Source organism: Rattus norvegicus, chromosome 19 (genome assembly GCF_021556685.1).
Source record: "Rattus norvegicus strain SHRSP/BbbUtx chromosome 19, alternate assembly SHRSP_T2T, whole genome shotgun sequence".
In the NCBI taxonomy this organism is placed as follows: Eukaryota; Metazoa; Chordata; class Mammalia; order Rodentia; family Muridae; genus Rattus; species Rattus norvegicus.
Genome location: NC_141552.1, coordinates 28,193,183 through 28,211,527, shown reverse-complemented (window position 1 = coordinate 28,211,527; position 18,345 = coordinate 28,193,183). Strand labels below are relative to the sequence as shown.

Below are 18,345 nucleotides of genomic sequence, written 5' to 3'. Positions count from 1 at the left end.
TGCTCCTCAGGAAGGGTCAGGTTCTGGATCTCCTCTATATGGGAGATGAGGTTTAAAAAAGGGTCGTTACAGAGACACAGCTTTCTAGAACCCAAAACCTTGAAAGGATAAGATGAAGGTGACATTGAACACCCAGGAATGGAACAAGAGCGTTTGGAGCGATTCATACCTGTTCTTCATGGATCTCTCTGTCACAAACATCAGGCAATCTCTCAGGTCGTTTCGCTCCTCTGTAATGAGCTGCAGCTCTTAAATCCACCTCTTATTTTGCTTCTTGGCCTGCTTCTTGCTTAGCTCAGTTCCAGGGGATGATGTTTCTCTCCCAGCGTCTGTAGGTAGAACAACACAAGTGAACCTGCATGGGGAGAATGCATAGAGTGTACATAGTCCACAGTGAGGCCGAAACAGGAGAACAAGCCTGGAACCCAGTGTCACTGCTAGGCGATTGGTCTAGGCTTAAGAGGCCTCCTCAGTGTATCTCAGTTCTCGCACTACTCTATAGAGACCAAGAGATGTAAGCAGCCAGGTGTTCCCTATGCTGGACATCACGTGCTTACATGTACCACAGAGATGGCTTCTCCAGGATTATTATCAGCTGAACAGGGTACAGCTGGTTCAGGACCCTCACCCCTGTGGTTTCAGAACTCAGATGATAAATTCACCATTCACAAAACTTGAGTGATTGGAGACACTCAGATGTCCTACCCTGATATTCTAGGCCAATATCTTTGGATTTAAAATGCATTTCCAGGGAGGACATGGTCAACACACTTATCAATTCCCCTATTTGAAATACCAAACCCCCGAATTGCCAATGGGTTACAGGCTGAATCTTGGTCTACATGTTCCAAATAGTTTTGGTATTTTAGAAAAATGTTTGTAACACACAACCTCTAATATATAAAGCTAACGATGACCCTTCAATTAGAAGAAATCAGAGAAGGTCTAAGAACATAAGGTTATTGCCTGGAGCACAATTCTCCCCCTGTTCCTACTGTCAGATATCCACTGTATTTAAAGAAGCAATGATAGTGAAATACATTGCTGCCCTGTCTAAACTCAGAAAAGGTGGACCCTCCATGACTCCTGATGGTGTTTTTATATCAATGTAACATAACAAATGAAGTGAAAAATAAAGACCAGAAGTTCACAGTATAATAGCATTGGCCTTACCATATCCTCCCAGTGGGGATGGGGAAACTAAAATTCTGAAATCCTTGATTTTAAGAAAGTGTAATATTCATGGAAATTCAATTCCTTTTCAGATGCTCCAGTTGTTATGGCCCATTGCTAGAAAGGTCAGCTTAAGCCTGCAGCCCCCCTGACAGGAAGCTCAAAATATACTGCCCAGAACTTACTAAACAATCCCCAGAAGTGCTGTCTTTGTCCATCATTACTTTGAGACGAAAGGCCAGACTCTTTCACTCTAGTCTCTCCACAATCAACGTCCCCCCTCCCAAAACGGTTGCGAAGACGGGAAAACATGTTTAGGGTGTAACCGCCAGATTCAGACTGAGAGAAACTAAGGCACTGGTTGTCACTACAACACTGGTGACATAGCAGAGGATGCCAAGAACTCTCTAGGAGACAATAGAATGTCCAAGAAGGGACAGCTGATGTCATGGGAAACAGACTTTGGCTCCCTGCTAATGTTCTCCCTGTACTGAGCATAAGCTGAGGTGCCCTTTCCAGGAGAATTTCCTGGGGAGAGCCACTGAGCATCTCCTGCTTCCAAAGCCAAATTTTCCTCAAGGCTTGATTATAAAACCCTTAGTAATCCCTATGCATCTAAATGAATGTTTCCTTTCATATCTTGCCCAAAAATGTCTCATCCTAACTCAAATTGTCCTCATCCACCAATGTTAGCCATTAAACCTTCCTGAGATTTCACACCAGTTTGAATATGCAGTCAAAAGTTCTCTTTGTCTCATTTTGTACAGGTGCTTTAAATCACATCAAGAAATAGTCTGCATGGTAGTTTACAACATGGGTGTGTATTAGGGGAACACTCATGAAGTCGTGTGCTTAGCAATCGACAATTGCCAAAAAATTCCTTAGCTGAAAGATTTGAAGTCTTTATGGTGCTAGGAAAAGTGTGGAGACCAGTTGGCAGAGGAAAGTGCAATATTGGGAGCATGAGTGAAGGGAACCTTATGCTGCTTGTGGGGTTCTCCTCTCTGTACCAATGTCGCCAAAGGAGCACTGATCACAGGCCTGAGTAAGATACATCATTTGCTTTTATCAGAAAAATAAAATAGTCAAGAGATATAGGGGATGCACATAAACGGCTAAATGGTGCTTATCCATTAAGTGGATAGAGGAAGGTCCCAGCACCTGTACACTGGGAAATGGCCACTCCACCAAACACAAAACCATCTATCATAGTATATAATGAATACTTTATAGAATGCACACATTAACACTGATAGATCACTTTCGTAGTTCAAATTTTGGGGGCAAATTCATATAGCAACTTATATAGCAAAAAACAAGAAAGAAAGAGAAGAGAAAAAGTCAAAAGAAAAACTCAAGCTTCTCTCTCATATGAAGATTGCAGGAAGTGTTATATGGTAGTCAGTTCTGTTTCGGCCATTTTAGATAGAATAGTGCATAGTGACCCTTAATGTGATGGGCCCTATATAAAGCTTTTTGCAATATTGGAATTTTAACAAACCTCATCCAGAACATACAGAAGAGGCAAGGATGTGATCACCATGTCCTTGCTCTCTATCAGGGTATTTTTCTACGTCCTTGATTTTCAGGCATCTAACAGCAACAATCTGAAATAGCTCGTAGACATGGGAAAACGTGGCTAAAACTATAGTTGTGGGTTACACACCTCAACTGTCAAAGGCTAATGCTGTCCTCACAGTCCTTGGAGGCCACTCTTGTAAGCCTATGTATTGGAAAGTGGAAAGAGGTTCATCTGAGCTCAGAGTGAACCTGGCCAACCAGGGAGAGGGCAACATGGGATACTCGAGACCCTGTCTAAAACCAGCACAGAAACCCACACTTCATTCAAAGCATCATCTCTGAATTCTTGATTATTTACCATTCTCTCCCTACCAGTCTTTCCGTTTGGAATGGTAGAAAAAAACTGGAACTGATCTTCCTATTCTCAGGACCTTGATCTCTATTTCCTTAGGTCAATATTAAGAGTGCATACAAATCGATACCACCATCTGAACATCTTAGTATTATCTACTCTGTATATGTAGCATAATACTGTGCCTATGACAGTCTCAAGCTTCCTTGAGTGTTGCTGACCCATCAAGAAGTATGAAGTACTGAGGCCAATCCCCAGGGATTTTTTCAAGGGACTAGAAGAAAGCCATCAGAGATGCTCCACTTCTTTGTCCTTAGATTAAATCAAGTTGACACAATGTGAACCTGGTGTGCTATTTAACCATGCATCTTTCTCCCAACCCCTCTTTTCTGAGTTCAGTCCATGGCAGAATTCATTCCCCACCACCATAGATATTTCTTTGTATATTTCCACAAGAGCCAGGTTTCTTTCTCTTTTCTTAAATAGAATTAGTTGTAGTCAATCAACTGCTGCTCTATGTGAGAAATGATTAGTATCTATTGTATCTTACCACACTGTATTTGTGTATACAAGTACGCTATTGGAAATCCAGCATTACTGAGGGATTGGAAACCAGCACTGTGGCCTTGCCTTTCTGTGCTGAGTCCTGGCTCACAGGCAGCAGGGGGCAGAACTTGAGTTCCTCTTCAGGCACCGAGTGATGTTGAATGGGCACTGAGCAGGCAGAGAAACACAGCTGAGGCAGTTCCTTTCAGTTATCAAACACATCATCTCCTTCCCATCGTAAGGGCTACTGCTGAGGTCTTGCCCCCGTACCTACCTTAATAGCAGCAAATTTGTTACACAGCAGCCAGCTCTTTCCTATTGTTCTGTAATATGCCTCCACATCATGGATGCCAAGAAACAAACTAAGAAAAACAAAAAAATCTGACATTGAACTGTGTGGTGCTGGTCACATACCCTGTTATGTTCTGTATGTTATGAGATTTGTTAATCTTAACAAGTTCCCCAACTATGAGTTTCACGTAGGACCCATTAGAATCCAGGAAAATAAGAACAATTATGTGTAAAATGGCCTGAGTCAGGGCCATAGACAGCAGCATTTCCAGCACTTGTGCATGAGCCCATGTGGATCTTGCAATGAGCTGGGCCATAGCAATGTCCAGTACACAGTTGTGAGCTGTTGCTCTGGTTGAACTGTATTGGTGTGTGCATTCAATGAACTACACCTATTTAAATGAATTCAGTGTTGGTGTGGTTTGAATCAGACCCCTTGACACCAAATCTTCCCTTCAGCAGCATTTAGGAGAAGAAGCTAAGGTCAGGAAAGGTGACATCGTGCCATAAGTTATGTGACAAGAGGGATGGTGAAATGATCCCTTGTGATAAGAATCAAGGTTTCCTCTGTGGTACTTAGGTCTATACTGGCCTTGTGCAACAGCTTCAAGAACCCATTTCTGATTTCCTTTGGGATTCCCTTGATGATGCACTCAGACAGGATTGGAAACAACCAAAATGGTAGTCAGACTTGATTTAAAAAGTGTAGGGAACACTGCAAACTCATGTTTCAGGATACTTGATTATATTATAAGCCTCATGATTTTGTTATTTACTTAAAAGAAAATATATGTCTGGTGGTGTAGGTCAGCACTAACACAGACATTTACCTCTAGAGCTTGTTGGTTTTTATTGACAGAGAAACTGCAAGAATTGCTATAGGGACCTGTGTCTTAGGTCTGTTTCCCTAGTATATCCTCTACATCTCTCATGATGGTGATCCTGTTTCTGGCTAAATGTATGTCTGTTTACTGGGGAATTGAGTTTAGTGACATGCAAATATTATTATTATTTTTTTTTGGTTCTTTTTTTCGGAGCTGGGGACCCAACCCAGGGCCTTGCGCTTCCTAGGTAAGCGCTCTACCACTGAGCTAAATCCCCAGCCCCCGATTATTTAAAACTATGTATTAAATTTTGTCATTTTGTTAATTTTTGTGGTTTTTATTGGCTTCTTTTGATTGACTGTCATAGTTTTATTAAATTATTTCCTGTTTCCTCTGGCATTTTATCCTTCCCTTCAAACTAAAGTAATCCTTTTAGGATCCTCTACAGTGCTGTCTTACTGGTTATACACATTGTGTTAAATTTATGTATACTATGCCCTAATCAGCACAGTAGCTGGGCAGCTGCCTGCCCTCCATGGTATCAGGTCTACTTTCCAAACAATAACGCTCAACTCTTACTGACTGTGTAGCATCTTGGCTGCTCTTTGTTGCACTTGGACAGCCCTCAGGACCAGGCGCTCCTCTCCCTTAACCATGGCTGCTGTCCTCTTCCTCTCTCCTCTCCATCACACATTCTTCCTTTATTCTTTGGCAGCTTCTTCTTCCTTCTTCCCTCCTCATGATCCTCTCTAGCAAAGCCCTCAAAGCTCACCTGCCCCATCTCTCTGCTGTGCAGTTGTGGGCTGTTGGCTTCTTCATAATCACAGTTAACTGGGAGCAGGGTCAGCTTCTTTGGGGTTAACTAGTCTTGAGTTCCACAAATTAGCATTAAATACAAGCAGAATTAGACCAATACACTACAGGGATTTCTTTAGTTTTGTTTTGGTGTCAGTTTTCTTTTACCTTTTCACTTTCTATTTTATTTTCGGATATTTTTTTTATTAATTGGTTATTTTATTTATTTATATTTCAAATGTTTTCCCTCTTTCCAGACTCCCCTCATCAAATCTTACATCCCATTTCTGCTCAGCTTTGCCTATGTAACAGTGCTCCCCCACCCACACATACCCATTCCCACCTCACACCTCTAGGATCTCCTTTTGGTGGGCAACAGGCCTCAGTGTAGTCAATGGCCTCCCACCACATGGATGCCACTTAAGTCACTCCTCTTCTACACAGTTACCTAGAACTATAGACCCATCCTTCTATACACTTTGGCTGGCAGTTTTGTCCCTAGGAGCTGGGGGGTTGGTAACAGAGGGTCTGGTTAGATATTAAAGACCAATAGTTGCTGCTATCTCCTCTTTTTCTGGTTGTAGGTGAAATTATGTTTGTGTGCTTCTCTCTTTTTTTTTTTTAATTATTGTGAGGTGATTAATTTTTGGTTTTGTTCTTGGGTATAGTTTAGCTCATTTTCTTGGAGTTTTCCTCCTATTGTCCTCGGTTATGCTTTCTTAGAGAAAAAATATTGTTTAAATTTGGATTTGTCATAAAATGTCTTGGTTTCTCCATTCGTGGTGATTGCGAATTATGCTGGGTATAAGAATCTGGGTCTGCATTACATCTGTCCAGGATTTTTGGCTTTTTGAGTCTCCGTTGAGCAGTCTGGTGTAATTCAGATAGGTCTGAATTCATTTGTTACTGGATATTTATACCTTACCCCGTATAATATTCTTTCTTTTATCTGTGCATTTAGTGTTTTAATTATTATGTGAATGGAGGAAATTTTTCTGGTTAAATTAATTTGCGTTCTGTAGGCTTGCTGTACCTTTATGGCCTTTTATTTCTTTACCTTATGGAAGTTTTCTGCTATGATTTGCTGAAGATGTTTACTGGACCTATGGACTGGAAATCTCAATTCTCTTCTATGTCACTTATCCTTATGTTTGGACTTTTAATTGTGTCCTGAAATCCATGGATGTTTGAATTCAAAAAAGCATACATATTTATCTGAGATGGGTGCTTTGTGCTTTGTTAGTGACCTCCTTGACCCCAACTCTTCCATTTAGGAGCACGTTGGATAATGAGACATGGTCAGCAATGGTGACTTCTTGCCATAAAGTATATGAAAATAGGGAGGTGACTTTATGTGCATCAAGTATCAGTAGTCTCCTGGGTAGTTTTGGTCCCCAGGTGGCTGTATGCAACAGTTTCAAAAGCCCAGGATTGATGTTCCTTGGGATTCCCATGGTGATGAACACAGACATGACAGAAAAAGACCAGAATACACAGGATAGTACTTGACTTATGTAATAGAGAGAACATTACTAAGTTATGTTACAAAATATTTGATCACACTGTGATCTCCCTGAATGTATTATTTAATGAAAAACTATTGTGTGGTATAGCATCGCCAGGGCACAGACATTTAATGCAAGAGCTCTTTGTTTACTGTGAACATGGACTTTATTACTGTTCAGCTCACCTACCTCACACCTTTACTGCAAAGCTAAAGGGCACTTAGGTCTAGAGCAGATCAAGGCACAACTTGATAGGAAATTAAGATAACTAGGGCAATGGAAAGTCTTTGAGTTGAAGGATTTTTAAGAAAGTGTGCAGAGGGAGCTACAATGCTCTTCTTCTGGGGGAACAGTGAATTAGGAAGGACAGTTGGGAGCTTTACTTGAATTCAGCATCTGATTCCTGAGACTTCATTGGTAAAATTGATGTCTGGAAATTTTGTGTTGTAAAACAACACATTGGCTCTGCAGCTTTTGGCAATGCCCATGGACAGAGAGATCACAGCAGCTGGGGACAATCTGAAAGGAAATCAGGTTTTCTTAAGTCACCTGAGAAGTCCTCAAGGAGAGAGGAAAGAATGGGTAGCACCATAAGAGAAGGCTTTAGGATCTCGTACAGTGCTACTCTAGATGCCTTGAAAATAGAAGCAGAAAATGTAAAACTAAATGACTTCCAGGAATTAGCTCATTTCTGTTTATGATTATTTCATATTGGCACTTTATACTTGATTATTTTTTTTAATTTAAAACAAGATCCTTTGGTTTTAATTCAAGGCTCTCTTGGAATCACAAAACCCTTACAACCCCTGTATGTCGCCTGACATCTAACACTATGGGGCTCGAGATTCTACTTTTAAATGCATCCCCATCGAGAGCTTCCATTTAACCAGCAGGTGTCCATGCCAGGCAGACACTGAGCAGGTTGTATGTTCTGTTAATCTCCACAACAACCCAATTCAGCAGAAACACGTCCATTTTACACCTGAAGAAACCACAGCTCAAAGCAAATGAGTATCAGGGTCCCCTCAGTCTCACGGGCTGTCACTTAGACCCACATCCTTCTTTGTAAAGGGAAGCCATGGGCCTGATGTGGCTGTGCAAGCTGACTCTGCTGAGATGATCAATGCTATTCTTGACCCTGGAAGAATTTAAGACAAGGTGACCCACAGACTCCTGGGATAGATTCTGCCTCTGGTTCCTAAGGTAGGACACAGTATCCCTTGCCATGGGTCTCTACTCACATGAGGAGTCTGCTCCCATGTGTCAGCTTCTATGGCAGTGGTTCAAATCCCTCCTACTGATGCAACCCTTTAATACAGCTCTTCATGCTGTGGTGACCCCCACCACAAAATTATTCCATTACTACTTCATAACTAATATTGCTACTCTTATAAGTTATAATATCTGATATAAATTTGTGAGTGGTTGCACCCCACAGGTTGAGAAACATTGCTTTATATATATATATATATATATATATATATATATATATATATATATATATACATATATATATATACATATATATATATATATATATATTTTTTTTTTGAGAAGCCTTCATCTGAGGAGGACCTGATGCAGGTGTGACAGCAGAGACACCCTGACGTACTGACAAGTTTAGGAGGCCCAAGGCTGCTTGACTTAATGGCAACAGAGATTTCTGGCTGAAGGCACAATCTGAAATCACTGTCCCCAGGACATTTCTTACCTCAGTTTTCCCCCATTACACGGTGTGTCTGCTTGGACATGTCTGTCCAGGAAGCCAGTCCCCGTCGTCTCTGATACAGACAGAATGCTAAAGGTGAGAATGCTTTCCCTCTGTTGGCTCCCAGTCACTACTATAGAAGTGAGTTCAAATCCTCTGTGGGTAAATGTGTGTCTCACATAGTGTGTGAGACTTGAAATTCATCCATTTGAGTTGTCAAAAACCAACTCTCACTTCAGATTTACAGCTGACCAACACTTAGTTTCAGGAGAATGAAGAAGCTGGCCAGGCCTGCAGAGTCAGATCCCCTCCCTGCCTGGGACAATCCCACCCATAGCAGACTTCATCTTCACCAGCAGCTGTTATCAGAAAATCTGACCTTAAGGTTCTGAAGTCCACATATGCACAAACCCTAACGTTGTTAGATGGCGGATATGGGGTTTTTCTCCCATTTAAAATCATTCGGGCCTCTTCTCTCCCCTGAGATGCACTCTGTTCTCTCAGGTCTGTTGGTCCTGGAAGGACCTCGGTTCAACTGAAGGCCTGGGAGGGAGCGGGAGGACCTTTTGTTGTAGAATGAGCATTGATCAAGAATGTAGCCCCACACTGACTGGGCAACTAAGCTCCAGAAAATCTTTCCCAGTCACAGACCTGGGTCATGTGGGAGCCTACACTGTTTCATAAGAAGAGCTGGTTGCTTTCTCCTGAAAGAAGCACTTGGGGGTTGATTGTCACTTCTGAACCTTCTGTTCTAAGTCACTTCTCAGAAGGGGCACATTGCTCTGACTTATCCATGGGACCCACACAGCACTGGGAGTGGAGGATCCTATGGAGTTGCAGCTCTGAGCTGGGTGGGGTAGCTCACACTATCTTGAAGAAGCCTGTTTTCACAGCTGATCTGGATCTGAGGAACAGGTGCTTTTAAAGAAGCATGTGAAAGCATCTCCTGCAGGAGAGCTCACTATGCAGGGAAAGTCACACAGGATAGGGAAAAGTGGCTTCCCAACTTCCCCAGGGCACTCAAACCAGGGAGGATTGTTGAATTTGTTGGTTGTCTATTGTTATACCCCCCATTTATTTCTAATTTTGTCAGTTTAGGTATTGTCTCTCTGGTGTATAGTTTGTTTGAGGAAGAGGTTGTCTCTCTGGTGGACCTTCTCAACAAAAAAAAAAAAGAAAAAGGAACCAAAAAAAAAAAAAGCAAGCAAGCAAACAAACAAACAAACAAACAAAAAACCAACACACAGCTCGTGGTTCCCTTGACTCTTTGTATTTTTCTCTTTGTTTGTAATTGATTGATTTGATTTGAGCCTTGAATTAATTTCCTGCTGTCAAATCCTACCAGACACTCTATAAGATGAGGCTTTGCCTCACCTTGGTAAAAGTAGCATGTAATAAATGAAGCTTTTGCTGCTCTCTCCAGTGGGGATGACATCACAATCTCACTGCAAACCATGCACACCCGGTTTAGGTTGTATTAACGTAGCCACCATTTCAGTGCTCCCTGCAAGGTGCCATGGGGCAGTAGTACCATGAGTCTGCATGCACCTCGACAGTTTCTACTATGGACCCTTCCCCATACAAACACACACACACACACACACACACACACACACACACACACACACACTTTACTGACATGGTGCACATTCTTTGCACACCAAAAATAAAGTGAGCAATAATGAAAACAGATCAATAATGGAATCAATGGAGGGAGCTGTGGGGAAGCTGGGGCTTAGAGTTACTTAAAGGCCCTATGCAGGCTCTCCTTTTGTTGGGGGAGAAATCAAGTGCAATGTTGTTCTTTATTTTTTTTTCTCTAAAGCACAGAGGGCTAGGGTAGATCATAGGGCTTTGAGAATGTTCGGCAAGTACAGTTACACAGAATTAAATCCTAGGGCTGGGACCTATTTAATCTTCTACAAAGTTACAGAGCAGCCTGGATGAAGACTCTCAGCTGAAAATGTGGACATCTCAAGACAGGCACTGGACAATGGCTGACAGACTTGACTGAAGAGTGGTAATGTTTTGCTATCTCATAGGAAAAGAAGGCCCCTCATACCACATTGTACTCTAAGGACAGTTTATTCAGGTTAGGATGACATGAACTATTGACTCATGTCACAGATGTCAGCACAAAGTATCCAAGGTATTGTATGCCAATGGTAGCATTAACAGGACAAAGCACACAGTGTCATGAAGACATAAATCATGAGTATGTGTAGCAAGACCCAGGCCTCTTCCAGGTTCTTAGATAGTAACTGAGAACCTCAAATACAGTAGTGATGTGATAGTGTGGGGTGAATCTAGTTACAACTAGCTTCTATATTGACACAGATGATACTTTTTGTGTCATGTTCAGCTTATAATGAATGACTAGACCTAAGCATGAGAATAACCAAATACTACATTGCTTCTCTAGCTGTTGAGCTTTTAAAGCCCTGGGGTGACAGCAAGTTTTTGTGGACATTCTGGATTGCTCCTTCTGTACTTTAACTCTGTGAGTCACCTCCACTCTCAGTAAGTTAGTTCAATTCCATAAATTGGAAATCAGTCACCTGGAAAAAATACATTCTCAATATGATCCCAGTTTGGCCATGGAAAAAGGGTAGCTTGAACTGCCCAACCTAGGTTCTGGGCCTGCACAGGCCTGCTCTCCAAAAGAAACCTGTGTTCACAGCTATAGGAAGCATTCACTATGTATGCTCTTGAGGTTTCCCCTAAACTGCTTAGATTAAGATACATTTCTTGCTATCAATAGAACACATTATGCCAAGCTGGCTTACAGGATCTAGTTTCTATTCTGTATTTTATCAGATGTGCATAATACATATGGTCATCATTGATAAAAGGTGAAAGATCTGCTCTAATATGAAAACTAAGTGGTGCTGGAGGATGATCCTGACCCACAATGAGGAGTGGGAACACCAGAGCTCTGTAGGGATGCCTGGCAAGCTAACACATTGAGCATGTACGGCTCAGTAAGTTCCCTGTGAATACACATCTCCTGAGATCTCTCTATTTAATCATAGGTGATCTTGTCCACCTAATACAGCACCTCCTGTGGAATAACAAAAGCCACCTGCAGGAGCTGTGGTGATGACTCACAGGGTAGAGCATCTGCTGCTCTCTCAGAAGAACCACAAGGACCCTAACATTTGGGTAAATCATGTCAGTGATTACATCATAAAGTGTGTGTCCGAGAAACAGCCACATTATCCACACAAAAGACACTGTCACACTGGGTACACCTTGGTGACTTTGAATTCACTTATTAGCCCAGGCTCCATGGAACATGCAGAGATCCATCTGTAGCTGTCAGTTCTAGGTCCACAGGAAGGGACAGAACCCTTGAGTAAGAAAGATGGTCTTAAGAGTCAAGAGATAGAATTCAATTTTTATTCATAACAAATATATTTTTACAACAAAACAGGATTAAAATGAATAAAAATATTTAAAAATATTTGAAAGTAAAAATAGTAACAAGAACATAAAATATGAAACAACAAAAAGAAAACTTCAATTAAAATCATAACAAAAATATTTCTAAAAGCATATTCTTAACGAACATTTAGAAGCACAGACGTATTGCTGTTTCTCCTCTAGCACACATAATGAAAGGCGGTCCCCCAAGTTGTCTCTCAAGTGCTGTTTTCTGAAGAAGAAAGTGAGTAAGACCTCAATCAGTCAGGCTGGCTCAGTGTTATATAAATTTAGGGTCTCTAAGAAATGACAAATTAACTCAGAGGATGAATACTCATCCAAAAAATGTTACCATTCAGGATGTTGGTCATCAGGGACTCCTGAGAAAGCAACTTATTCTTCAGGAAGCTCTCTTACTGGGGTGTGTCCAATTCCAGCTCTCTTGCACTTTCTGAGACCTGGGAGAGGAAGGCAGTTTTTCAGACACTGATTTGGTGGGGAAATGCAAGCCAGCTGTCAGAATGCTGCCTTCTACCACCTCAGTTCTATTGGACAGTCGACATGGACCTTTTAACTGATATCATTGTTGCTAACTCTGCAGGCAGGGCAAAATCTCCAGCAAGCCTCACAGTAATGTGGGCTGCCAATCTGGGACCCAGACTTATACCAGTGCAAACCAAGAACAGGGCAATGGGAAGAGACCTCATCGGGTTGCAGGAAGAAAGGAGATGTCCATTTGTCACCAAGGATAAAGCCAATGACAAGTACTAATTTGACATTTGCACTTGGTTCTTATCCCAAAGGTGCTTCCTACACAAGAGGTCACATGACCACAGAGTGTCAATTGTTCAAGAACCAAGAAATTGTTCAAAACTCTACATAGGATCCAATCTATCACATGGATATGCAATAATGAGATATGTTATTCATCTGTCACCATTTCTAGACTGCAGCTTCAAAAAGAGCAGCAAAATATGCTTGCACAATAATTCAGTTTCTGAAAAGTGTTTAACTTCCTAGAATACTTGTGCATAGGCAGAGCAATGAACAATTCCATTACATGAGGTGGTTGGCTGGTTGTGAGTGTAAATTAGAAAGGTGGTAAGAGAAGCAAAGATGTATCAAATTGGCAAATTTTATCAGATATTGTTAAGCTAACACATCTGCTCGTCCCTACCTGATAATGCTGGTTCTGGCCGTTGATGGTCTTTATCTTTCTTGTTGAAGTCAACCAAATATTTCTGGTTCAGTGCACACTCAAGATGTCCCTCCTTGTTCTCCTGCTTCAGTGGGACCAACTTCTTCCTACATGTGTTCTCCATCAGGAGCTGGCTGAGCAGGTTTCTGGAAATACAGTCTGCATAGTAAGATCATGCTGGCCCTTTCTCCCATTCCTACTCCCAAGTCCCACTAACTCTACCAGGTCCCAGATACCCATGAAGACTTAATAAAATGCATCTTGATACATATAAGGCTGCTGCACAAACCATAAAGAGTTAATTCGGGGAAGAATAAATTGTTTGCTTGGCCTGACACCAATTAGTGTCCACACCTCTGAGAAAGAACATGGATCTACAACTATCCATGAAAGCCCAATGCATGGGGCCAACATCAATTAGTAGTGGGCCAACACCTTCAAAGGAGGTCAGTAGAACCAAGAGAAGGTCATGCTAACCATGTGGTCCACCCACTGAGTTTTGTAAAACCTGGTGTGACACCATAGGTCCAGGGCAGCCTAATAACCTTCTGCTGACTTCAATCAGTACTGTTCTCTCGAGAGCCTTCTGAAGATGCCTAGACAATCCTGGGATGAGGAACAGTCTTTTATGGAACTGAAAACTGAGTCCTAATGACCCTGGAACACTGATGGGTAAATAGCACAAGAGATAGAACCAGAGCTGAAGACCGTCCAATCCAGAACAAAGAAAGTCAGAAATGGCCATTCCACAAGTGATAGCCTATCTGACCAGGACTTACCTAGAGAAGGTAATCTCCTTCTTCAGCTTATGGTTGTTCTCATGGACCTCAGTGTTCTCCATCTCTAAGTTGTGCAGAATTGACATGACTGCCTCCTCCATTCTCTCCAGGTCTTCATAATATGGATTTGGCCTGAAGTGTGGCCTGGCCCCAAATGATAGAATACAATGAACATCGGCATTTAGGAATATATGAACTGGGGTGGGTCCTATATTACCACAGGCTGCTGCCTGGATCTTTCAGCACTCAGTCTCCTGCCTAGCAAGTACAGAGACTCACCATAAACTCACTGCAATTACAATCTTGCAAAGCCACCAGCTGTCAAGGGCTTTGCAAATGCACACTGGGAACTCACTCTCCCTGAATTTATCCCTGAATTCTTCATTCAGACCACAAGTTCTGCTTTTAAATAAATGGAAGCAGATGAGTCCATTTTCAATCTCACTCCTCAGGAAGGGTCAGGTTCTGAATCTCCACTATATGGGAGGTGAGGTTTAGCACAGGGTGGTTAGGGAGGCACAGCTTTCTAGAACCCAAAACCTTAACAGGATAAGAAAAAGGTGACCTTGCAGACCCAGGAATGAAACAAGAGCATTTGGAGCGATTCATACCTGTTCTTCATGGATCTCTCTGTCAGAAACCTCAGGCGATCTCTCAGGTCATTTCTCTCCTCGGTAATGAGCCGCAGCTCTTTAAGCAGCCTCTCCTTTTCCTTCATGGCCTGATTCTTGCTTAGGTCAGTGCCAGGGGATGATGTTTCTCTCCCAGCGTCTGTAGGTAGAAGAACACAAGTGAACCTGCATGGGGAGAATGCATAGAGTGTTCATAGACCTCAGTGAGGCCTAAACAGGAGAACAAGCCAGGAACCCAGTGTCACTGCTAGGCGATTGGTCTATGCTTAAGAGGCCTCCTCAGGGGATCTCAGTTCTCCCACTACTCTATAGAGACCAAGAGATGTAAGCAGCCAGGTGTTCCCTATGCCGGACATCACGTGCTTACATGTACCATGGAGATGGCTTCTCCAGGATTATTGTCAGCTGAACAGGGTACAGCTTGGTTTCAGGACCCTCACCCCTGTGGCTTCAGAACTCAGATGATAAATTCACCATCCACAAAACTTGAATGATTGGAGACACTCAGATGTCCAACCCTGATACTCTAAGGCAACAACTTTGGATTTAAAATGCATTTCCAAGGGAGGATATGTTCAATAGACTTATCAGTCTCCCTATGTGAAATACCAAATGCCCCAGAAGTGCGAATAGGTTACAGGCTGAATCTTGGTCTACACGTTCCAAATAGTTTTGGTATTGTAGAAAAATGTTTGTAACATACAACCTCTAATATATAAAGCAAACAATGACCCTGCCAGTTAGAAGAAATCAGAGAAGGTCTAAGAACATAAGGTTATTGCCTGGAGCACAATCTCTCCCTGTTACTATTGTCAGATACCCACTGTATTTAAAGAAGCAATGATAGTGAAATACATTGCTGCCCTGTCTAAACTCAGAAAAGTTGGACCCTCCATGACCACTGATGGTGTTATTATATCAATGTAACATAACAAATGAACTGAAAAGTAAAGACCAGAAGTTCATAGTATAATAGCATTGGCCTTACCATATACTCCCAGTGGGGATGGGGAAACTAAAGTTCTGAAATCCTTGACTTTAAGGAATTGTGATATTCGTGGAAATTCAATTCCTTTTCAGATGCTCCAGTTGCTGTGGCCCATTTCTAGAAAGGTCAGCTTAAACCTGCAGCCACCCTGGCAGGAAGCTCAAAATACACTGCCCAGAACTTACTCCACATTCCCCAGAAGTGCTGTCTCTGTCCATCATTACTTTGAGACGAAAGGCCAGACTCCTTCACTCTCGTCTCTCCAGAATCGACGTTCCCCCTCCCAAAACGCTTGCGAAGACGGGAAAACATGTCTTAGCTTGTAACTGCCAGACTCAGACTGAGAGAAACTAGGGCACTGGTTGTCACTACAACACTGGTGACATCACAGAGGATGCCAGAACTCTCTGGGAGACAATAGAATGTCCAAGAAGGGACAGCAGATGTCATGGGGAGCAGACTTTGCCTCCTGCTAATGTTCTCCCTGTACTGAGCATAAGCTGAGGTGCCCTTTCCAGGAGACTTTCCTGGGGCAGAGCCACTGAGCATCTCCTGCTTCCAAAGCCAAATTTTCCTCAAGGCTTGATTATAAAAACCTTAGTAATTCCTATGCATCTAAATGAATGTTTCCTTCCATATCTTGCCCAAAATGTCTCACTAACTCAAATTGTCCTCATTCACCAATGTTAGCCATTAAAACTTCCTGAGATTTCACACCAGCTTGAATATGCAGTCAAAAGTTCTCTTGTCTCATTATTACGGGTGCTTTAAATCACATCCAGAAATAGACTGCATGGTAGTTTACAACATGGGTGTGTGTTAGGGGAACACTCATGAAGTCATGTGCTCAGCAATCGACAATTGCCAGAAAATTCCTTAGGAGAAAGAGTTGAAGTCTTTATGGTGCTAGGAAAAGTGTGGAGACCAGTTGGCAGAGGAAAGTGCAATATTGGAGCCACCAGTGAAGGGAACCTCATGCTGGTGGTGGGGTTCTCCTCTCTGCACCAATGTCGACAAAGGAGCACTGCTCACAGGACTGAGTAAGATATACCACGAGCTTCTATCAGAAAAATAAAATAGTCAAGAGATATAGGGGGTGCACAGAAACTTCTAAAATGAGGCTATAAACATCATTAAGTGGATAGAGCAAGGTCCCAGCACCTGTACACTGGGAAATGGCCACCACACCAAACACAAAAGCATCTATCATAGTAAAAAATGAATACTTTATAGAATGCACACACTAACATTGATTGATCACATACATAGTTCAAATTTTGGGGGCAAATTCATGGCCTTAACTATCTTTATCTCAACTTATATAGCAAAAAATAAGAAAGAACGAGAAAAGAAAAAGTCAAAACCAAAAGCTCAAGCTTCTCATATGAGGATTGCAGGAAGTGTTATATGGTAGTCAGTTCTGATTAGACCATTTTAGATAGAACAGTGCATAGTGACCCTTATTGTGATGGGCCCTATATAAAGCTTTCTGCAATATTGGAATTTTAACAAACCTCATCCATAACGTACGGAAGAGGCACCATGAGATCACCATGTGATCACCATGTCCTTACTCTGCATCAGGTTATTTTTCTGCATCCTTGATTGTCAGGCATATAACAGCAACAATCTGAAATAACTGGTAGACATGGAAAAACATGGCTAAAACTATAGTTGTGGGCTACACACCTCAACTGTGAAAGGCTAATGCTGTCTGCACAGTCCTTGGAGGCCACTCTTATAAGCCTATTTATTGCAAAGTGAAAGGAGGTTTATCTGAGCTCAAAGTGATCCTGGCCAGCCAGGTAGAGGGCAACATGTGATACTTGAGACCCTGTTTTAAACCAGCACAGAAATCCACACTTCATTCAAAGCATCATCTACGAATTCTCGATTATTTACCATTCTCTCCCTACCAGTCGTTCTGTTTGGAATGGTAGAAAACAACGGGAACTGATCTTTCTATTCTAAGGACCTTGATCTCTCTCTTTTTAGGTCCACATTAAGAGTGCATACAAATGGACATCACCATCTGAACATCTTAGTATTATCTACTCTGTATATATAGCATAATACTGTGCCTATGACAGTCTCAAGCTTCCTTGAGTGTAGTTGCCCCATCAAGAAGTGTGAAGTTCTGAGTTCAAACCCCAGTGATGCTTTAAAGGGACTAGAAGAAAGCGATTAGAGATACTCCACTTCTTTGTCCTTAGATTAAATCAAGTTGACACAATGTGAACCTGGTGGGCTATTTAACCATGCATCTTTCTCCCAACCCCACTTCCACGAGTTCAGTCCATGGCAGAATTCATCCCCCACCATCCTAGATATTTCTGTGTATATTTCTATAAGAGCCAGGTTTCTTTTTTTTAATAGAATTAGTTGTAGTCAATCAACTGCTGCCCTATATGAGAAATGATTAGTATCTATTGCAACTTACCACACTGTATTTGTGTATACAAGTACATTATTGGAAATCCAGCATTACTGAGTAATTGGAAACCAGTGCTGTGGCCTTGCCTTTCTGTGCCTCTTCCTGGCTCACAGGCAGCAGGGGGCAGACCTTGAGTTCCTCTTCAGGGACAGAGTGATGTTGAATGGGCACTGAGC

General features: G+C 42.0%; 1 protein-coding gene across 1 annotated transcript; it reads right to left on the bottom strand.

Moving 5' to 3' along the window:
* Positions 1-12,100: 12,100 nt before the first annotated feature.
* Positions 12,101-16,077, bottom strand: LOC147999337 (disks large homolog 5-like). Its single transcript, XM_087596573.1, has 6 exons — positions 15,921-16,077; positions 14,727-14,886; positions 14,116-14,259; positions 13,316-13,482; positions 12,491-12,596; positions 12,101-12,370 (listed from the first exon to the last, which is right to left on the bottom strand). The coding sequence occupies exons 1-5, from the start codon at positions 16,045-16,047 to the stop codon at positions 12,532-12,534; spliced, it is 663 nt and encodes a 220-aa protein (XP_087452699.1). The 5' UTR covers positions 16,048-16,077; the 3' UTR covers positions 12,101-12,370; positions 12,491-12,531.
* Positions 16,078-18,345: the final 2,268 nt, after the last annotated feature.